Genomic DNA, 23,986 nt, shown 5'->3' with positions numbered 1-23,986 from the left:
AGATTAAGACTAACACCTCTTAACGAGGTGAGCTAAATGAGACGATGGCAACTTCAAATGTCTGATATAAAATTTGCTAAGCATTTATTAAAAAAAAAAAACAGAGACTGTCAGATACCCGTTACTCACCTACTGGAGGCGCGAACGAGACATTTCAACATGTTCTGGAATATCGGTAGAAATAGGGAAAAAATAATAATATGACAAAAACTTGAAAAATTATTCAAAAGTGTGGGCGTAACCGTTTCGGGCGGTTTGTGGCGTAAGAGTAAACGTGGCAAAACGTTGGGATATCGATAGAAATTTACAAGACTAATAAAAATATGAGTGGGTGTCGATATATTTTGAAAATATAGCAGACACTAGAATAATTATTATACTAAATCTGTATTATAATTTTAATATAATAATTATTATTCTATAATTATATCTAATAATTATTATTCTATCCAAATCGACTCGGCTAGTGGTCCTTATCAAGAATACTTATGTATACTCTATATGGTCGGAACGGCCTTAAAAATGTAATAATAAGTAACTCTGTTTGGGATATTCCCGTATGTCGATGATGATTCTTCGGACAAGGCTTTTTGCACTTCTGACATTTTACATTATTACAATTTTCATATTACACTGCCTTAACCGCAATTAATTAATTAATCAATTAAGAATAATTATTCTGGTGTCTTTGGATAAACCGCAATGTGCCCACATTGAGAAAGAACGTTTTTTTCCGTTCTCAAATTTTCTTGGCGTAAGGGAAATTAAAGGATTATAAGGAATAATCAACACTTTAGACAGTTATGGTCCAATTCATTCATATATGCATGTATGTAAATGTTATAGCAACCGGGGCTGTAAGTCGTGCACTATTATCTTTTCATCGCGGATGGGAATTTTGTCCATTTTCCAGGAAGAAAAAAACATTACTCGATGCAAGCGATAAACATGAAAACGCTTCACAAAAGAAAGCGATGCATAAATTTCCCACGCTCGTGGGCAGGACACCAACACGCCAGCTGCAGCAGAGGACTCTGATCCGGTAAAGGACACGAGACGACCTGTAATTATGGAGTTGGGCGAGCAACAGCTGCAAACGGATTGGTTCCGGCGCCTGCGCTCCTCCAATATTAATTAAGCGCTAAAGGGGAATCCCGAAAAAGTGGACGGGATTCGGGTGCCAGCGCCAGCACTCACTAAACTTGACATTGACTTATTGTACCCGGAGGCTGGCCAACTGAGCCTTAGCCCTTGTCGGACCCAAGGCAGCGCCGGTCCATGTCAGCAAATTGAAGCCGGAGCACGAGACGTAGCCAAAACCGGACATATTGTGTAGGCCACAGGCCGAATGTCTCTTTCATGGCTGTTAATTTCCAGCTATTGTTCGGCCAGCCTCCCATGCCTGGGCCCCGGCCCCAATTGAAAGCGTTGGGCATAAATTTAATTTTAAGCAATCACTGTGCCTGACGGCACTTGATGTCCACGTTGTTGTTACACGCACACATCAATACAAAGTCCCCGGGCCGGACCATATAACGTCATCGAGATCGCTCCACCCTCCGGCTGTTCACTGTTGCAGTGGCCACGCAAGCAGGCTGAATTATAATTTGGAAATGGAACGCAAACTCAGTGTGCATTAAAGCGGAGTTTAAAACTTGGGCGTTTCAAAAAGGACGGACCAAATGAACACAAATAACAAGTGCGCAAAGGACACTCTTCCAAAAATGTTTTGAATGGGACCATTACTTAAACAAAGTTACCAAAGTTACCAAACTTGCCACTTTTCAAAAATGTTTTAATATTTTCTCATTACACCCGTTGCTCGTAGAGTAACAGGCAGAAGGAAGCGTTTCCGACCATATAAAGAATATATGTTCTTTATCCATGTTCAGGATCCATAGCCGAGTCGATCTGGCCATGTCCGTCTGTCCGTCCGTCTGTCTGTCCGTATGAGCGCCTCGATCTCAGGAACTGCAAAAGCTACAATGTTGAGATTAGGCATCCAGCTTCCAGACAAAGACATTCGAATTCTAATGTCTTTGTTCCAGAGACATGAAGGCAGTTTGTATAAGTCTTTTTTTTTTTTTTTTTTTTTTTTATTTACAATCTGTCGTAAGCAAGTATGACAATAAGTAAATTTTATAATTAATCTTAAATTAACAGAAGCAGTATTTATCCATTAAGCCCTACTACATAGTTTATGCATAACATGTTTTAATACTTAATGCCTGTCAGGGAAACTTAAGACTAAGTTATTTTCATGGGTTCTTAGTCTGTCTATATATTTTTTACTATGTTTTGCTATTTCTTCTTTAACATTTTATATCTCAAATGCAAGCATCCATAAAGTATTAGTCTTGTAAAGTTCTATTGATTTGCCAAAAAACGTTTTGCCACGTCCAATGCAGCGCCCACAAGCCACCCAAACCCGTTACGCCCACACTTTTGAAAAATGTTTAATTTTTAGCTGAGGAACGGATATCTGATAGTCGAAATTTCTATCGATGACAGAAAATTGTTGAAAGTTCTCGCTCGCACTTGCACTCGAGGAACTCGAATATACCGATATGTCTTGTTTTTGCCTCTATTTTTATGACTTTCTTTATCGGATGTGACAACGAGTTCAAGGCAGGAACTTCGGTCATGAAGGTCAACCGCAGGCAGGATTCTTTTTGGCATGTACTACGCCACTCCTTGGTGCTATTGTCGTAGTTGTCACAGCAGTTCATAAAGCTCGCGACAGCTGCAAGTGACTTGTGGATGCTCCTCTGGGGAAGGAGGAATCGCGAGGAACGGGATGGAGTGCTGCACTTCATTATTTTGCTCATTTCCTTTTAACGACATTATCAATGGCTATTTTACGCCATTGTTTCGCATTGCATAGTCTATTGTCCCAGCTGGGATGTCATTTTATTTGATTTTCAATTACGTTTAATTAATTAAGTGTAAATGCGTTGACACACCCGTTCACACAGAACCGGCACACACGGCGATTGGGGTCCTGAACTGAAACTCAATGTGACAAATGGTGTGTTAAAGAATTGTTTCATGTTTTGTGAACGCCAGCATGTCAACCCATTGAAGTCAAACGAGGCATCTCATTGCGCTTGAAAAACTATCAGGAATACCAGGAATAAATAATACGATTTCAGGTCTGTTTTGGGCATCACTTTCGAAAGTTGTATTCAAACTCGGTTTGAGTTCCTGTTCAGGTTAAATCGAAATAACTATTGCTATTTCTAATTTGATTTTTCTTTCAACAGATACAAATCATTAGGATACCAAATGAGTTCAACTATATTTACAGTGACGAAGCCCACCAATGGTGGCTAATATAATACAGATCTTAGTTTGCTGCGGGTCAAGCAAAGGGACCGCATAACTTAGTGGGATCAATGTGACGATGGCACTTTTTACTCCACAAATTTACGATACTTCTTTTTGTAAAGATTTATATTTACATTAACAACATTTTGATTACAAATAATACAAAAGCTAAGAAAACCTAGCATTGTAGCTAAATACTTCAAAAGCAGTTTGCCGAAGTCTAAGCTATAGTATACTTGTCTTGCGAATTTCTATAATTTTCGCCACGCCTATGTACATATGTTTTTTATATTGTTTCCATGGCCAAAACATATTTTTAAATTTCCCACTCTCACTAGCTGAGTAACGGGTATCTGATAGTCGACATAATCGACTATAGCGTTCTCTCTTGTTTTGTTTCTCTTGCTATAGGAAGATCAATCCTAATATACATACAGGTATATAATATGTATTATATATCAAAGAAACACACGTCTCGACGAGGTAGTAACATTCAAAAGATGTGAAATCAAATGTTGTGACAACAAATTATTTTGCACTTGACCTTAAAAATACATTGTATAAAATTTACCCAATCGTTTCTGACAATGGACGGACGAAAATGTTTTCTGGTGCTGCTAATGATATGTACATACAAATAGTAAAATAGTTTTTGTTTTGAGTCGAATAAATTATCCGTATTTGAACTAAGATCAACGCTGAAATAAATAAAACTCCGAATAAATCCGCTTTGCGTTTTTATTGATTGAATGTCGGCTTCAGACTGAAACAAATGGTGTGCGAAAATCTTAGATGTACTGGGTTAGTGGATTGTTTACTTGATCTGCGCGAGAACGCTTCTTGCTTATGCTTATACGTATGGTAAAAGAATTCTTATGTACTACGTGGCTATGTGCCTGCCTAGAGGATGGGTTTTGGTTGCAGCTTGAGTGGATGCGCAATATCGGGAAATGTTTGTTTCTTTAACGAGATTCGCAATGTCGAGAAATGTTTGTTTATTTAACGAGTAATCGATACGGCGGACCACCGCGGTCGGTCTTTGTATAAGTGAATTATGAGGAAGGCATAATTACGTTACTATATATACAGTGCCGCTCAGCTGAATAGGTTTGAAAAATCTATCTTACATGTTGTCATCTCACATTTTCCAAATGCATTCTGTTCGGTTCTTTCTTTTAACCGTTACTCGTAGTGTAGAAGCGTATACTAGATTCGTTGATAACTATTGAACAGGCACAAGGAAGCGTTTCCGACCATATGAAGTCTATACATTCTTGATCAGGATCAATAGCCGAGTGGAACTGGCCATGTCCGTCCGTTGCCCGTCTGTCCGTATGAACGCTTCGATCTCAGGAACTACAAGAGCTAGAATGGCATGCAACTTCCAGAGACATAGACGCAGTGCAAGTTTATTTCCAAATGTTGCCACGCCCACTTTATTTCTGAATATTTGTGAAAGGGCGAAGTGAATTCGCATTGTCTAGTTGTATTTCATGTTAATTTAACTTTATTTCCAACAGTTTCTCCCGATTTATTTATGCATAACCCTTGCTGCCACTGTAATAAATTAATTACAAAATTGTCGCTCCACAAAAAGATAAAAAAAAAAGGCAAACGAAAGAGTTTTTCGGGGCTGGGCTGAAAGGAAAGCAATGCGGAAACACAAACGGCACAAAACGCAGAAACAACAAGAAAACATTTTTATGAGCTTGAAAACGGAACTCAAAACTTTGGTCCAACGGGAAAATGCACTCGAAATAAAAGCAGCAGCAGGACGACAAAAAGCGCAGCAGCGAGGAGCCGTAAAGAAATTTGCTGAACATTTTCCGAAAACTCGCACAAAATGAGTGAGAGCATGAATAATTTCAAAAGTTGTGCTGTCTGTATTGCCAACCATCGTTGGAGCTGTCGCCGAAGAATTTTCCAAGGAGTTAATATATTTTATGAATCATTTTTCGTTCAGGGACCGTAAAAACAAATATTATGAGTACGGAACTTGTATAACAATAAAACAAATCAAAGCATTTTTAAAAACTGTGGGAGTGGCAGCATTTTGCGGTTTGTGGGCGCGGCCATAATGTTTTCAGCATTCGATCAAATTGAAACCAATCAAAGCATTTGTTAAATGTTTGTGTTCTCTGCGGGTTGCGGGCGTTTGCGATGCGCTACGTCCCGACAACTTGCATACTTGATCTTAACTTTGTAGCTCTTAAAGCTACCACCAGATACCTCGGGCATACGAAGTTAGCCAGATATATACTTCATAGGGTTCTACCTGAAGGAACCTAACACTTTTCAACGAAACCAGTGTACCTCGAACTCTACGAGTAAGGAGCATTAAAATGTGCAGGTGATTCTGAATTGTGCAGAAGCAATACTCGTAGGAAAGGAATTTGTCTTTGACTAACCCTGCATAAACGCGAACACGTTTGGCTTAACTTGTTAGACTCCGTCAGTGAGCGTTTGCTGCTCGGCAAAGGGATAAATCTACGTACATATGCACTACGCCAACCGGGAGTTGCCAGACAATTGCTGAGTGGAGAACTTCCTCAATATAATCATGTGATGGGTGGCCATGCCGACTGCGGGGTGCGCTACCCGGATAAGTGTGGTCCTTACACTTACCCTTGACTTATTCAATATACTGGGGGGCCAAGTTGCGCTAGTCAGTAACTCAGGCAGCTAACCAAGCAGGCAACTGTCTTCTAATTACACGAATCAACTTCAACTCATAAGAGTGCATATAAGAGGGCACTCTAGGTGGGAATTGGCTTTCGACTTAGGCGGACACTGTTGTGGGGATAAGGAATCTTTGCGTCTTATGTGTTCAAATGAGAGAAGTATAAAAAGCCGACGAGGTTGGATTTAAGCTGTTTAGAGGAAATGAAAGTGATCGAAATCATGCTATCGAACTTCGTCTGTATCCCTGATCGTGTCGAAAACTCTTGATATTCGGTTGACAAGCATCTGTAGATTCCTTTGTATTTTTCTCAGGATATTATGTTTAGATTCATAAACTTTGGAAGAGTATAAGAACTTTGCGTTGCAGAAGCTTAGTTTGATAAAAAACAACACTTAAATAGGGACGTCACAACCTCTTTTCGCTTTGTCTGTACAACCAGACGTACTTTATGTTGTTTATGGAAGGCCACAATTCGTTTATAGAAAGTATGCCAACGGCTCTATTACGACTTCTCGAAAAATGTACAGTCTGTTGCTTGGCGAAAAATGGAGAAGTGCTTTTTCCGCTGCCTTTCTTATTTTCGTGTGTGCACTCTTATTCCTCGTCTCGTTTTCCGAAGGCTTTTTTCGCTTCAATCCTGTAGTTGCGGCCAAGCCAAGTCTGGCTGCAATTATGACTGCTCGCACTGCCTGAAGTCCTTCGTCCTTCGCCTCTCGTCCTTCCTCCTTCCTCCTTCCTCCTTCGCCTGCTCCACGGTTCCCCTTTGCGGCCGCTTATATGCCTTCTTTCGTCCATTTAATGTGTTTTGCAAGTTTTTGCTTTTTGTGTTGCAGCGTTTTTTGTGTGCCGCCTCGTTGCTGATGCTGCTGCTGCTGCACAGCTTTTGTTTTTTAGCCGGAAGTTGCTCAAGTGTTAATAATTTCATTATTTCCGAAACACCGCACCCACACATACTGACTCGCACGCCCACACATGCACATGGCCACATATGTGCGCATTACAGCTGCGAAGGGCAGGCAGTGCTCCTCCGACTTCGGACATGGACCGTTCTACCCTACTCAGCCGGTTTGGGGTATTTGTACTTCAATATGCCACAGTAAAGTGTAGTTACAATTTTGCATTCGTATTACAGTTCCATTTGTAACAATGTCCCATAGCAACAATACAGTACAAGTCGATGAATTACAAGCGAGCAACCTACAAATATTGTGTAAAACTTTTATGAAAATATTTTCATAACGATTTGTGTTTAAAAATATCTACATGTTTTAGGCATAACATGAATACGAAAATCCATCAAAGCTCGATGTGCCGAGTCTCAGACTAAATTGTATATTTTTAGTTGGTTGTTGAAGATTGCCTATTTCATGATTTAAGGAAACAACAGAAATGAGTTATATGGAAAGGAAAAATGTTGTTGAGACAATGCAAGTTTTTAGAAATATATACATATATTTATTTATTTCCATTTATTAAATTTCAACAAACGATTTATACAAAAATCTAAAAAAGAAACAATAAATAAGTTCAACATAATAACGTAATACAAAATATGACAAATATAATTTTATCCAAAAATGCAAAACAAATTAAAAAAATGATTCCCCTTACTTATTTTAATTTATTGTGTAACTATATACTGTACTATACTATAAGGTATACGTAGCTTCTTTTTAGAAAATAGGGCATTACGGCGGGTCCTGTGTAGTCTGAAATTCCAGGCCTAAAAAACTAAGAAAATTGCTGCATGTGTAATTTTTAGGTTTTTTTTTGAAAGAGGCCGCGCTCAGTATTTTGTATGGTGTCTTTTTTTATTTTCGTGACTTTAAATGGGAGTTTGTGCTTAAATGTGTGGACGGAGTAAAAATGTAATTATATACGCCAAAATAGAATGTTGTGGGTGGGTAGATGGCTTAACTTAACCGGCTTGCAAAAAGAAACGCTGTATGTAGTGGGGATAGCAAAATGTGTGCTTTACATCAAAGGATATAATTTAGGGGTCTTAAATAAATGAATACGCTGCCCGGTTTTATTTGAAACTTTTTTAATCAGCTTTAGTTATACCAGTGTGAGATACCAGCCGAGTGCCTGCACTAGTCCTTGCGGAAGATAAAAAGCGACCATCCAGCTATGGCCTAAAGGACTTCCCCGAATCATATTTCGACAAAGTGGCCGGTAAAAAGTTGTCCCTCTCTTCACAAATCCTACAAATAGTTCTTTTTTGGCAATTAACACATTTTAACTCTTAACGAGGTAAAAAATTGGTGACAAAAGTTCTTTTCGACTTGGATAGTGTTCTTGATGAAGTAAAGGATCGGAAAGGGTTTCTTTTGCCTGTTACATACCAAAGATACTAGAATAATTATTATTTTAATTTCATTAATTATTATTATTTAATTATTATTATTCTAGTGTCTTTGTACATACTGTGTACGGATCTAGAAAACACTAAATTTCTGTCGATTTGGCAAAAAAAGAGCGTGCCCACATTGAGAATAAACTTTCGCTGAGCTTATATCTACGGAATCTGCATGCTTAGACTAACCAACTGTCAGCTAGGTGAAACTGTGTGGCTCCTCACCAGGATCAAGGGAGCCCCAGCACCAACAGCTTATTTTGACATTCCTGAAGAGTCAACAGTTTCCCCTCAACAACAGGGAGCAAGTCCGCAACGCCAGCAACCTCGAGGGCCAACACAACATCAACAACCTCAACAACAACAGCCAGATCGCATCAACAGCGACGTCCCTCGCAGCAATCGACCAACGATCAGTAATGTCAGACTTGACTGTTATCTTAACATTTTCCAGGAACTCCTCAAGCATTTGATGCACCTCTCCTCCCAGCTAATGTGGCTCAAATCAGGTCAAATCGGGTCCTAGAAGTGGTGTGTGGAATACTGACGGCTTTCCGACAAAAATCTTTGAACTAGAGCGCATTGTGCAGATCCTATGTCGGTTAGGAAAAAAGAACTCTTGCTCAAGGCCGCAGTATCAGTTGCACGTGCACAATATCCATTCACCGAGCACTCTAAACCCTTTAATTTCGAAAATTAAAATGAATAATGTGTCGCCATGGAAGCTACAACAGAACTTGGCGAACTATCTATTGCGTCCATCTATTGTCTACCAAACTTTAAATGTACTATTCAAAAATATCTTTAAGGACTTAGAAACCAAATTCCTAATCACTGGATACTGGCAGTCTTTATTCGTCCAAATGTCCACATCCTAGTAAACAGACCGCCACGCATTATCTGTATAGCCAAAGAACACCAAGACCCATCGCCTTTTTTGTATTTCGAGGGATTCGCCATTCGACCAGAGAAAATATCTTATTAGAATTATAGTAGTAAAAAGTGTGCAGGATGACAACCGGACTAGTTTGGTTCAGCATGCACTGAGTGCCTTTGAAAAGAGCCATCTTTCTGCACCAAAAATAGGATTTATTATTATATTTTATTATTTTAAGTCACTTGTCCCAAATGTGCAATATCTCCATTTCTGCTTGGCCGTAGCTTTATTGTCGAGACGAGAGGGTCAAAAATTAGAAGTATTGGGAAGCGTCCCAACTGGATCATCAATGTCAGAATGTCAGAATCGACGCTAGCAATTCACCTCCAAAATCCCTCTGTCAAGGAATAGACCTATCAGTACTCTGGCCGTACAAGTCCTTCCATCTCACAGCAACCACCTAGCTTTATTTTAGGACAATTACACAATCAGAAAAAGGCTTTTGGAAATGCACCCAATCGATCTCTGGCCAAGAGGTCGCCAATTTATTAATGTCGTTTCATTAAATAAATCCAATTTGTAAAAGTATAGTTATTAATGATATCAACTAAATGGAAAAAATAACTATAAAGAATCATTAAAAGGAATGGAAGCTAGCTCCGGCAAGCCGATGCTTATATACCCTTCCAGTAATTAAACATTTACATAAAAACTTTATGATCAAAATCATTGAAACTATTTTTTCTTTACTATTATTTTCAGTTTGTTTTCCATCTGTTTCTATAGTTATTTTATATATCAGTCTGATTTTGATCGTATTAAAACTGGTGAATAACGATAGAACACTTTATGATACAAAACTAAGAACCTAAGATATATTTTCAACTAATAGGCAAGTCATTGCGCTACGGCGCTATGTATATACTTGTCTGATTTATGACTAATTGAAACCGAAATTATAAATTGTAGGATATACATATACCGAATAAAGTTAATTTATTTAATTGTATTCATTTCTATTAATATGGCAAAATCACAGTTATGTCGCGCTAGAAAGTAATGACGGTAATTAGTATTTGATAGTCGTGGAACTCGACTATAGCACTCTCGCTTGTTTTGCAACTGTATACACTACCTTAAATTAACTTATGCAGCATGGGCAATGAAATTAAGCAGGCCAAACATGTAAATTCAAGATATTTATTTAATCGAAAAATAATTTTTTTCGTCACAATGGTTGTTTATAAACCTTTGGCATGTTCAAGGTGCGATCGTCACTAGTTGGTACCCTGCTCAGAAGTATTTGTCTGACAATTGTATCTGCATATTGGAGGCACCGTAGGCATCCCCGAATGTTACCCTAATCGATTTCGCCGAATCACAGGCCATAAAACAAATACGAATTTAATCATAGGCCTGCTGGGTTTGGTAATTTGGAATGATAGTCGGGTCGGGCATGCAGCACACAGCGCAGAATACACTTACCTGGAAGTTTAATATAAATGAAAACGTATCTGCCATCCCACAGTCCCTCGCTTGTGTTCGTGCATGTACTGAATGGAGAAGGGTTCAAAAGCGGGGCTGCACATGTGGGCAACTTCGAGCAAATGGTGCCGGTCGCGGCAGCCCCTGTACTTTCATGCCAAATAAGCTTTCATAAATAATGAAAAGCCGTACTGTAAATGGCGCTGAAACGCTACAGATGTGTGCGAGTTATTACTCTATTACCTATTGGCCAAGCGAACACCACGGGCAATAATCAGCAACAGGAACGAAGCAGGAGCAAATTAGCAACCGAGGATTACCGGCAATTATTTGCGTGTATGCATTTGCCATCATTATTTTGATTGCTTCGTTTGCTCAGCATTCTCCCGTTCAGATTTGCAAGCTGAGCCACGAACAGGAGAGGTCTTGACTGGAAGCCACCGGTGGGTACCTGGTCAGCAGAAACCACATTAATGATAACCGCAGTATCAAACGCATGAGTGCATGCCGAATAAAAGGTTTATTTATATTTATGAATTCATCGTATCTCGCTCCTTGTGGGGTCGTTACCGACAATGGGCGAGATGGTCTATTAAAGCACTCCAGGCAGTGTGGGAATCATTCAGTTTAAAGATTAGCAAGAAATAACGGTATGCTCACAAAAAGTGGATTTTTGAGATTGCCCACAAGCTAAGTGTTACCCTAGGTAACATTCTACTTTTGCTGAGTGGATATTGACTTCAATAGCCAAGTTGATATAGTAATATATAGTCCTTGAAATATAGGAAATAGTAATATTTAGTAATATATAGTAATAGATAGTAATAGATAGTAATATATAGTAATATATAGTAATATTTAGTAATATATAGTAATATATAGTAATAGATAGTAATATATAGTAATATATAAAAATATATAATAATATACAGTAATATATAGAAATATATAGTAATATACAGTAATGTATAGAAATATGTATATATTAATATATAGTAATAAACAAAAAATACAAGAAAATAGGAAAATTTACCTTCGTTGATTCTAGTTTATTCTTGTTATTCATGTACTTATAGTTCTTATAGTTCTTACAGACAGATCCACAAGACGGTTAGTTAAAGGGGCGCAGCCGTCATTAGCTGGATAACAAGAGATGCATTCCTATGAACAGCAGTACAGGCTTTACAAAACCGGAGAATATGTCTAGAAACGAACACGTAAGAGCGCTCTTTAAGGATTTGAAATCAGCTGCTCGCTATAAAGTTGAAAGATCTGCCAACTAAATCTGATGTCGCCGTATTGAAACAGATGCAAACAGATCTAAAAAGCGTATTGAACCAGCAGATCAAAGAGCTTTCCCGCAGATATAGAAGCTGACAAGCGAAGAATAAATATGTAACTAGAAGAAGAAAGAAAAAAAATGTAGTTGTTAAAGGGTGATGGTTGGAAAAAACTACACTTTGGCTGTCAAAACTTTATTTCATGAGAAATTGAACACAGGCAGTGCAAGGGTTACCGCTGGGTGAATATGGTGGAAGGCAATATGGTGGTTCTAGTTGAATGTGAATCCTAAGGAGAAGCGGATAATATTTTATGGACTGGTTACAAATTGCGCGAGTGTCAGGTATTTCTTGATAAGGTAATGTTTCTAGACAGCGGAAAAACAAGTAAAACAGTGTCGCTGTTCTTGAGCTAAACAAGATTGTTTTGACCGAAATTGAAAACAAATTTGATTGAAAGACAGCACAAGGAGTTGACGATAAAATTGGAAAAATATGAAACAAGCAGCAGCCGACTATCTTAGTAATATGTTTTATTATCTCAAATGAGAAAACATTTTTAAATTTTTTAAAGTAAGTTTTAAAGCCTTTGTTTGAACCGAAAGCTAAGTTCAAACCGGTTCGTCTTAACCTTATCTATCCTTAAGGTTCAAGCCCCGAAACTTTCTGAGGCTAAATAATTTTATATCTGGCTTTAATTGGTCCGATCTTTACTCCTGCAACATAATGGCGGATGCCATAAACATTTTCTATACCGCAATTAGATCATTTTCAGTCTATCCTTTCTAAGTATTTAAGTATATTTTGTTCCACCCTAAACGAAAGCTCACTGTTTTACGATCGTCAGCGTGTTAGGCCTGTCTATTCGCCAGCTCTCGAAGGAATTCCTTGCTGCGATCTTTGGTTTTCCTAATTTTCCTAATTTCTTCAGTAATACACGGCTTCAAAAATAATCTCCAAACAGATGTCATCTACACTGACATTAGTAAAGCATTTGACTCTGTTAATTAATCACTTTTGGTTAGGAGACTTCATTTATTAGGTTTCCCTGTTGATCTTGGATTTTAAGTTATCTGACTGACAGGACGCAACTTTCTTGTATTCTCCGAGCAGTATAATTACATTTACTGCCATTCGGACTTACAATCCGATCTAGATAGTTTTCAAATATGTTGCCGTGATTACGTACTAATGTGCTCTTTGGAGAGAATAGCACGGGTTTATGATTTTGGTGTTCTTCTAGACCCTAAACTCAAGTTTTCAGACCATATCACCACCATCAGTGGTGTGCTTGGTTTAATAGTACTGTGCTCAAAAAAATTAAATGATCCTTACATGACCAAAACCACATTTACTGTTTGCCTTACGGCGCCTAAATTGGGATGCAAACCTTATATTAGCTCCTTATTCCAGTAGACTACTGTTAATAAGTTTACCTTTCCTAGCTAACCGTAGAACGATGAGTGTTACAGTCTTTATTTGTAATCTGATTCGTGGAAATAACGTACCCCTTATTTTATATCATTGTAGATCTAACTTTGAATTGCATGACCTTTACAGGGTACAAGTATTATGTTCTGACTATAATAGACTTTAAGCCTGCAGTCCTGACTAAATGCTTACTCATATATGATCAGTTTAACTCTGGTAAAGAGCAGATCTCATACTAATACTACTATTATTTCATATTTGGTTGCAAATCTATGACACACTCCTTAAGCTCAATTACAGTGTTTTATTTCTTATGGCCAGTTCTTGCAAAAGTTGTTTGATCACGTTAAGATCCGAGCTCTGAGTTTGAACTAGTTATAGACCAGATATAGGCCATTTTGGCATAGCGATAGAAATTTGCAAGAAAAAAAGTAAAGTATAACAAGAGAGAATGCTATAGTCGAAATCCCCCACTATCAGATATCCGTTACTCAGTTTCTGACGTATTTATAGAAATAGGAAAAAACAAGAATTAAATAAAAAAAATACAAAATGTTTCAAAACTCTGGACGTGACAAAAAGTTTTTTTTTTTGCAAATCAATAAAAAATTTACAAGACTAATACAAAACTAAAAAAATATCAAAACATTTTTTAAAAGCGGTTTGTGGGCATTGGTGTGGGCGTGGCTAAAATAATGTTGGCACATTGGCAAGACGAATAATAATATGAAATAAATCAACAAAGAAAACTGAAACTTTCAAAGCGTAATTATTACTACAGTCTGAATGCTTAGTCTCAACTTTCTATCTTTTATTGTTCCCGAGATCTCGACGTTCTTACGGACAGACAGGCGAACAAACAGACTGACATGGCCAGATCGACTCGGCTAGCAAACCTGATCGAGAATATTCTTTATAAGGTTAGATAAGCTTCTTTATGTCACATATTTTTCATCGAATCTAGTATTACCTTTTACTCTACGAGTAAGTAGTATGATTCCAATTGGGTTGGTCACTACGAGAACCACAGACAAAATTGTTCTCCCGTCAAAATACTCCGTAAAATGTCATCCGAACCACTCTGTCTCCATTCTGGCTGCTGATTCAGATGCTTACAGAGCAGAACGAAATATCTCCCTTAAAAGTGTGGCTTTCCATTCCTGGCATTGACATCCGTGGTGTCCGTGGTTCCGGATGAAAAGATGAGGGAAGTTTTACCTTAACTAGCCACACGGTTCGATATGTCAATAGACCTAGGCCGCTTCGACAATACCAAGTTCGTCAACCTTGTCTTTGTTGAACTGAACCTGTTGGCAACGGGTTCCAGTTGAACTCCCTTACAAAAAGGATGATATCATACAATGCCACCAGTGCCAAGCATTTGGACACAACGAAAATCATTGCCCTAAGCAAAATCACAGTTTTGGAAGCCTGATTAAAGGATGTTCATCCAGGGGAAATGTAGATATAGCCTGCTATAAAGCCTGTGCCGTTTATTTGCAGATTGGAAGTCGACGCAAAAAGGCAACATCTCACGCAGCAGCGTTTCCCACCAGTCAGCTGGACCAAATATTCGCCCCAGCTTGGTGGCTCCGAGCTCATACGCTAACGCAGTTCGTGTTTCCAACTATGATCAAGTTTGTCGTCTCCAGTACCAACAACTTCCTGTGACTTTCTTGCAGAGTTAACAGTTTCCCCCGCTGGGCAGCAACATTAGGAAGCAAACAAAGAGGCGTCAACAAAAAGCAAACAGCAGCCAGATCACCAGCAGCAGTCATCCTAACAGCAATGACCTGCAGTGGCACTGTCTATGATGATGGGCCTTGCCTCAAAACTATTGCCCCTACTATTGTTTACTCGTAGGACTTCTCCCAGTTAACGTGGCCCAACCATGAGTCAAATCGGCCTCGAAATTGGTGTGTGGAACGCCGACGGACTGCCAACAAAGCCCTTGAGCTGGAGCTCTTCGTGCTAAATCCCAATAGCATCATGTTGGTTAGGGAAACAAGTAAACAAGTGAAATACCCTTTGCGTCTATCTAGTGTCCACCAAATTTTCATTGTTCTACTGATGACTTCGAAAAACTCTCGACCTGTTAACAATGACTATAATCGCTGGGGTTGGGAATGCTCTCCATCGTCACTAGGGGTCTCGAAACTCAACCACCCTTGGAAGGGCACTCGCAGACTAAGTTCATAGTTCAAATCTCAAATGCCAAAGAACACCAACAACCATTGACTTGGCTGTCTATAGAAGAATTCTGAATGCGTCTGGATTAAGTCTTGAGCTTAACTCTGATTACATCCCATTGATCATACAATTTAGAGTCGCTGCCTAAAAAATCTCTCACAAGCCTCACATCCTTCATCGAAATTCGAGCCCTCCACGATCCTTACGTCGCAGATATATAAGAGATCCCATGATCCAGTAGACAAACGTGCTTATCGTCCTGCTGAATATGTTATTGTTATAAAAACTTTTATAAATTTGATTTCTCTGTCCTGTTATGTATGCACGTCATCTTTTCCCATCATTTCTTTTACTTAACCATTAAAATACGTTAAACAGGGACTTCAATTTTCGACTTTGGCAACTCCCATGACGGATCATTTTACTACATCATTTGGGTAAATCTAAATAATTGTGGCCACGCCCACTCTAGTTATGTTTTCTTTCTACAACGTGCAACAAATTTCAAAAGTGTGTAGTGTGAATTCATGTCCACGTATCACAAGAATTTTGATTTTATACTCGCTTTTATTAACAAACAAAATTCGACTGTTTAACTAATTAATTCGCATGCGGTGTACTTTGTGGTGGACAGTCAGTCTACCATGTTTCATTTAATTACGAAACAATCTGCCAAATAGTTGCAAAATGAGAATAGTTGGTCGGCAAACAGTACCAACAATAATAACAAGGATAGCAGCAGGACCAACAACAGCGCACACAACCACAGCGACTACAAGCGACTAATTTTGAATGCAGGGACTGGACACGGAACAGAAAAAGGAGCATTTTACAATTTTCGAAAAATTAAATCAGAGTTTGTGGTGCTGCGAAAAACATGCAAGATACACACCACACCCAAGCATGCACCATCATCACCCACAATCCCTAGCGAACTTCCTGCCGCCCACGCCCACTCCCACGGACTCCCAGAACACCCATATAAAGACATATGCATTCAACGGACGTAGAAAAACATTTACAAACACTCGATACAAAAACCCTGAATGGCGGTGCTACGGAGCGGGGGGTGTGCGTCCCATACATCGCAGCTTAGAAAACGAAAACTTGTTTAGCAACCGATTTTGGGGAGTGCGGTGAGTCGGTGCTTATCCTTGTACTTGTCGTTGTGCCTGTAACATTCAATATGTTCAAGTTTATATATAGCGACAATGGGATCCAGTCTAACCTATGCATGTGAATTCTGCTTTTATTACTTATTTTAGGTCCAGCATCCAATATATACATATGTGTATATGTACTGTGCATTTTATTTTCATCTGCAGACATATCTACGTCATTATACCCGTTACTCGTAGAGTAATATAGAGTATAATAGATTCGCAAAAAAAATCTCTTTGAAGTATATATGTTCTTGATTAGGAAACTCAAAATACAAGCAAGAAAGTTGAGATTCAGCATGCAGCTTCTACCCACATTGATATTTTTTAAATTTTTTTATTAGTCCTGTGAAATTTTGTCGATTTGCCAATAAACTTTTTGCCACGCCCACTCTGTTTCCCACAAGCCACCCAAAACTGTCACGCACACACTTTTTAAAAATTGATTATTTTTTTTTCTTTTATTACTTTTTTTCTATTTTCTACGCACTGAGTAACGGGTATCTGATAGTCGGGGAACTCGACTATAGCATTCCCTCTTTATATACGAGTTACTCGTAGCGTAAAAGGGTATACTAGATTCGTTGAAAAGTATGTAACAGGCAGAAGGAAACGTTTCCGACCATACAAAGCATATATATTCTTGATCAGGATCAAGAAGTCGATCTGGCCATGTCCGTCTGTCTGTCCGTTTGTCCGTCTGTCCGTATGAACGCCTCGATCACAGGAACTACAAAAGCTAGAATGTTGAGATTAAGCAAGCAGCTTCCAGAGACATTCTTACGCCCACAAACCGTCCAAAACTCTCACGCCCACACTTTTTAAACATGTTTTAGTTTTTTTTATTTTATTTTTTCTTCCCCACTTTTTACCGATATTCCAGAAAATTTTGAAAGTGCAACCCCGGTCATGTGTCACTTAATAGATGTAAGCTACAATGCGCTGCAGTGTACATTCAAAAAATCATTTTACTTGACGAAACAAGTCAGTATACAATATTGTTGAAACAGTGCGCTTTGTTTTGAATAGGTGGAACGTGGAAACAGTAAACACCCTTAAACCCGACAACAATAATGAAATTATTCTATTCTCAACAAAGATTTGTGTTTCTGCTTCCAGAAAAGGACCCAATACACTGGATGAATTCCGTCTATACACAGGCACTATTCCCGTTGAATATAAAGTATAAAATTGAAAAATATGTACCATGTAGAAGAAAGATTTTCCGACCATATAACGTATCAGGATCACTTGTCTTTCTGTTGTATGGACGTTGTGATTTCGGTATCTAAAGAACTATATAAAATGTGTATTTTTGAAACAGCTAAAAATTTGTTGTCATGAAAGATAGATGCGGATCAAAGTAGTAGTTAACAGGGAATGAGGAGTTGGAACACCAACGGGTATTTACGGAAGCTAAAGGGTTTCTTTCTCTCTTTTTACTCTTTCACCAACCCTTACAACCTTAGAACCCTTACATCGCAACTCAGGCCATGCAACACACGTGACAGCGAGAAGTACCAACGAAGTACCCTACAATTATTTGACATATTCCAAAAAGGGGTCCGATGTCAACTCAGAATTCATAGAACATTGATCTCCAAAAGAGTAGAAAAGTTCGTTGTGCAGCAATTACAATAAGCTGGATGGGACAACAGCTGGAGACAAATGTCGCGGCGTTGTCCGGTGAGTCCTGGACAAAGGACTGTGTTTGCCATGCCGGATCGCCGCGTGGAGTGGAAACACTTTTCTTATTACACAATATACAATCATAATAACAATCATAGTAACAACAATGAAAGATTTTTCTCTGCCGCACTTGCTGCTGTTCCCCTTGGACGCAGCACGTGCGGAAATGTTTTGGTGCCGCCGTAACAATGGGGACAACGGCTTCATCCACAGGAACAGGAACAAATGGTTAAAGTACAAAAGTTGTTCTGAGCTGAAGTTGCACTTCAGTGCTCTTTGGTGCACAAAGCGATGCGGCTTGACAAATTAGCGTCTTAATAAGGAGATGCTAGAGCATACATTTATTTAATTGCACTGCTGGCATAGGCAGCATTATTTTATCATGAGGTATCCCTTTAATCCATGACAAACAAGAAGCAAGTCGAAACAGTTCTTGGGTAACGTGAAAGAATTTGAATCTTATGAGCTTTTCTTTTAAGTTGGAAATACCAAAACTCAATAATTTGATTTTTATAAACCAAACTTACGATATTATCTCCACCACTGCTTTTCTTGTGATCATTTGTTGACCGCCCAAAACTCTCACGCCCACACTTTTAAAAATGTTTAAGTTTTTTTCATTTTTTTATTTTTTTCCCAATTCCAGAAAATGTTGAAATTTCTCGTTTGCACTTCTATTGGTATCGGGTATCTGGTAGTCGACTAAAGCATTCTATCTTATTTAATATTGTGACAAACTAATTACACTAATTCTAAAAATTAAATAATGCCGATTAATGCAAACGAAATTTCATAACACTTTTCAATATACGAACAATTATCTGATTAAATGAAAAATATGTGTAGTTTATTATTGTTTTCATCTCAAAACACATTTCCGTATTGTGCTACTGTACGTGCAAAACGTTTCCAGCTTTTCTTACTAACAGAATACAGTAGAATCCGCTTACAACGAATCCGCTTATAGCGTCAGTCCGGTTATTGGTTGGACCCCATACAAAGTTATATGAAAGGACCTCCGGTTAATACGTCTCTGCTTTTAGCGACGCTTTTTTTCTGTTTTTTTTCCAATAAAACTTAATGTGTAAATTCGGCAAATATGAGTTAATGCACTAAGTGCACATGATAAGCTCATTCAGTTTAAGCTCGACACTTGTGCATTAGGCCCACAAAATGTCTTTAAAACGAAAGTGCTTCTCCGTCGAAGAAAAAATTCAAATTATTCTGCGCTTGGAAGCCGGTGAGCCTATGAAAAACCCTTGTTGTTAAATTAAATTTATTGCATTTTTTGTTTGATTACAAAATTAATTTTTTTTTATGTTAAAACATATTACGAACATGGCAACCATAAAATAAAAAAAAAAATAGTTTTTTCCACCTTTCCTTAGTGCGTCTTCCGGATATAACGACGTAAAATCGTCGGTCCCTTAAAAGTCGCTATATCCGGATTCTACTGTATAATGTAAATGACAAAGGCCTTTATTGGGGATTCTGTGGTACGCTGGCGTATTTATCCCCATTCATTACCATCGTGATAAAGATTAGGTAATTCAAATAAAACACCTTGTATATCTTGGAGATGAAGCCATAAGGCGCCGAAAGCATCCCAACACCTTAATTATTAAGTGTTAAGCACTGTATGCCCTTAGCGCACTTGTATGACTATGCCATCGGTTATCTCTGCGTTTGATAAACTCTGTGCAAAATGCAGTCGCGGGCGCAAATGATATACGGCCCGCAATTCACCATTCCCCAGCATCCGCTCACAAAAGCTCCATAAGAAATGGGAGCACTACCCACGAAATGCGCAATGGAAAAGCCAAAAGTCGGCGAATCGCTTCAGGAGCAATCATTGACGTTTCAAGAGGCGCCGCTAATGGCACACGAAAATAGCAAACAGGTAAGGAAAGGAACCCGAGTTTCGTGGGAAATGTCCCAACAGTCCCCGTTTCCAGGAGGAGCGGCCCCAGTGGAGCTGGTCCCTCAGCTGGGCTGCAATCGGATCGTCGCTCGGTGCGGCGGTTCCAGTGGGGTACTGCACAGGAGTGATGAATAGTCCGGCTGAAGTAGGTACTTTTCTAGTTTGTCAGCACCGCATAAGTTCATCTCCCGTTTTACCAGCTCATGCGATCCTGGTGCAACGAGACACTGATTGCCAGCTATGACCTGCACCTGAGCGATGTGTGGTTGGAAATACTGTGGTCAGCCGTAGTCTCCATATTTCTTGTGGGAGGCGCCATCGGATCTGTTGTGGGTGCCACCATGGCTAACCGGTTCGGACGTCGGGGCTGCTTCTACATCTGTGGCCTTCTTCTGGCGCTGGGAGCCATTAGCTTTTACGCATGTCGACCTTTGCATTCCGTGGAGCTGCTGCTGCTTGGTCGGATGATGGTTGGTCTGGCCGGCGGTCTACTAACATCATTTATGCCCATGTGGCACAGCGAAATTTCGGCCCTCTCCCAGCGCAGCACCTTGGCTCCACTTTGTCCGATGGGCTTGACCTTGGGAGTGGTGATTGCGCAGGTCTGCAGCCTCCGGTCGGTGCTGGGAGGTCCTGAGAACTGGCACTTCGGACTCGCATTTTACGGTCTTCTCGTGGTTGTGTGTTATGCGCCTTTCAGGTGGTATCCGGAGAGCCCCAAGTGGTTGTTTATCGTCCTAGGTTGCAAGGAGGATGCTCGTCGCCAGCTGCAGTTGCTGAGGGGATACACGGCTGACAGCGCCGCACTGAAGGCAGAGATGGAAGAGATGGAGCTTGAAACCGCTTCCGGCGTGAACCCCCGAGGATTGGGGCAGGTCCTGCGTGACCCCCAATTGCGACTTCCGCTGATCATCGTCTGCGCCTTTCTTGGTGGCCAACAACTGTCCGGCATTAATGCTGTACGTACGGACAACCTACGGACCGACTGAAAAGTGATTCACATCTCGTTCTCCCCCAGATATTTTACTACTCCGTATCCATTTTCCGCAAGGCGGGTCTTTCAAAACAGGCTTCTGAGTGGACCAACCTTGGCGCGGGTTCCCTCAATTTATTCGCCTCCATGCTGGGCCCCGTGCTGCTGGAACGAGTCAATCGCCGACCACTGATGCTTTTCTCCACATTTTTCTGCACAGTCTTTCTGCTCTTGTTTGCCCTAATGCTCTACTTCATTGTAAGTATTGTTAAAAACAAAGGGTCCTCGGGCGAAATATTATTTTCTAATATTTTAGGAGAGCTACAGCTGGTTTGGCATGGGCTGCATTGGCTGCATTTTCCTCTACATTTTCTTCTTCCAATTTGGTCTGGGCCCCATGCCGTTCTTCATCGGAGCAGGTGCGTTGCTCTGTTTGAAAATGTCAGCTTATCAAGCGGATTTTTTTACACCTGACAGAACTGTTTGAACTGGCTTCCCGCCCAGCCGCCATGTCGTTGGGAAGCTTGACGTACTGGCTGTGCAACTTTATCATCGGAATGGCGTTTCCCACGATGCAGAACCTCTGGGGTGCTTTGGTATTCCTGCCCTTCTCGGTAACCTGCCTTCTGATCTTTTGCCTGACGAAACGCTACTTGCCAGAGACGCGAGGACGTGATCCGTCAGAGGTGGCTCCTCTCGTCGCTTCGGGCTTTAAGTCAAAAGTGATGCTCCCGAAACAGGCGGCAATTTTAGGTTAAACCAATTTTCAGAAAGCCAACTCTACAACCAAATAACAATGAGACAACGAAGCCATTCCTTTGTAATTTTGTGAGTTTTATAAATTATGCTTCAATGATCCCATCTAAGTAACTGTAATCGAAATGCATTTTTATCGCGGGACCTTGGATCACTTCTTCTTTTTGCCAATTTCTATCGGTACTAGCTAAAAGTCTAAAAATTCGACTTTAGCTTTTATTATTGAAACAAATCTCATTACTGTAAGAGTATTTAAGCTTCGGCTACCATATACTAGATTCCTTTCTTGTTCTTATTTCATATACATTTTTTAATTCAAAAAAATACTTACTCGTAGAGTAAAAGTGTATACTAGATTCGTTGAAAAGTATGTAATAGGCAGAAATAGGAGTTTCCAACTATATAAAGTTTATATATTCTTGATCAGGATCAATAGCCGAGTCGATCTGGCCATGTCCATCTGTTTGTCCGTCTGTCCGTATGAACGCCTCGATCTCAAGAACTATAAAAGCTAGAAAAACTTAGATTAAGCATGCAGCTTCCAGAGACATAGACGCAGCGCAAGTTTGTTTCCAAACGTTCCCACGCCCACTCTAACGCCCACAGACCGCGCAAAACTGTCACGCCCACATTTTTAAAAATGTGATATTTTTTCATTTCTTTATATATTTTGTAAATTTTGTTTGCCAAAAACCTTTTTGCCACGCCCACGCCCACAAACCGCACAAAACTCTTACGCCCACACTTTTAAAAAATTGTTAGGTTTTTTTTTTCATTTAATTATTTTTTTCCCAATTTCTACCGATATTCCAGAAAATTTTGAAATTTCTCGATAGCACAAGTTGAGTAACAGGTATCTGATAGTCGGGAAACTTCTTCTATCTTGTTTTTATTTATTTTTATATTTTTTTCCCAATTTCAACCGATACGCCAGAAAAATATTGAAATTTCTCGTTCGACTACTGCGTTCTCTCTTGATTTTGATAAACAAATGCAGTTATGTACAAACAATCAAAAGCAATACCGAGCGGTATCGATGTAAGATCAAGGTCTTAAGAAAATCGGTCTTAACTTTTTCAGTCATTTTTTTCTGGGTGTATATTAGTAACAAAGCTTTAATACTCGCGGCAAACGATTATCATTTATGTATTATAACAGATAAAATTCGTGCATCTTTGGACGAAAGCAGTTTTTCAAAATGAAAAGTTTTATTAATGGGCTTATCTAGCAACGCATTTTTCAAGATTGCTGAACAATTTTATGATATATTCTCGGCACTTCATAAATCAGTCGGAAGTTCATAAAAAGGTTGAGCTAGTTACACATGTGTCTAATTAGATTCCTAAATGCCAATGAAATGGCCTTGTCGCAAACTTAAATACCATGTGCCTTCGCTTACTGCAAGGTCCAGGTGTTCTTGGGCTCCATGGTCACCGCGTCCCTAGAAATACGCACTTTCATATACCCGTACCTGCCCGTATGTTTGGGCGAGGGGCCATTTATGAATTTTCCGTGGGGCACTGCGGCTTGGTAGTATTTTGGCCAATGGGTGGGTGGGTGAAGAAGAAGGTGGTCGCGAGGACATGGCAGCGATGGGGCAATTCAAATGAATTTTTCGCTCGCTCCGCAACGATTTTAATTGAAAAAACATTTTCGTTTTGGTTTCGGTTTTGGTTTTTGTCGGGCCTGAAAATCGTGCCGCAGCCACTTGCTGGCCATAAGCCTCTTTTAGCAGGAGTCCCAGTCCCTCCTTATCCCCGCAGTTATTCGGCCAGTTGCCAGTTGCCTTCTGGCGCCTACTGGGAAGCAGTTCCTTGCGACGTACTGTGCGCACGCGTTCGTGCATAAATTCTACCAA

At 39.6% G+C, this 23,986-nt stretch overlaps 1 protein-coding gene across 1 annotated transcript; it reads left to right on the top strand.

The window, feature by feature from the left end:
- Positions 1 to 20,041: 20,041 nt before the first annotated feature.
- LOC6542864 (solute carrier family 2, facilitated glucose transporter member 3) lies at positions 20,042 to 22,248 on the top strand. Its single transcript, XM_001970761.3, has 6 exons — positions 20,042 to 20,378; positions 20,434 to 20,544; positions 20,600 to 21,358; positions 21,418 to 21,630; positions 21,689 to 21,791; positions 21,850 to 22,248. The coding sequence occupies exons 1-6, from the start codon at positions 20,262 to 20,264 to the stop codon at positions 22,128 to 22,130; spliced, it is 1,584 nt and encodes a 527-aa protein (XP_001970797.2). The 5' UTR covers positions 20,042 to 20,261; the 3' UTR covers positions 22,131 to 22,248.
- The last annotated feature ends 1,738 nt before the right edge of the window (positions 22,249 to 23,986 follow it).

The sequence above is a fragment of the Drosophila erecta genome, unplaced genomic scaffold, assembly GCF_003286155.1.
Source record: "Drosophila erecta strain 14021-0224.00,06,07 unplaced genomic scaffold, DereRS2 tig00000055-arrow-pilon, whole genome shotgun sequence".
Lineage (NCBI taxonomy): Eukaryota > Metazoa > Arthropoda > Insecta > Diptera > Drosophilidae > Drosophila > Drosophila erecta.
This window is presented reverse-complemented; position numbering and strand designations above follow the sequence as displayed.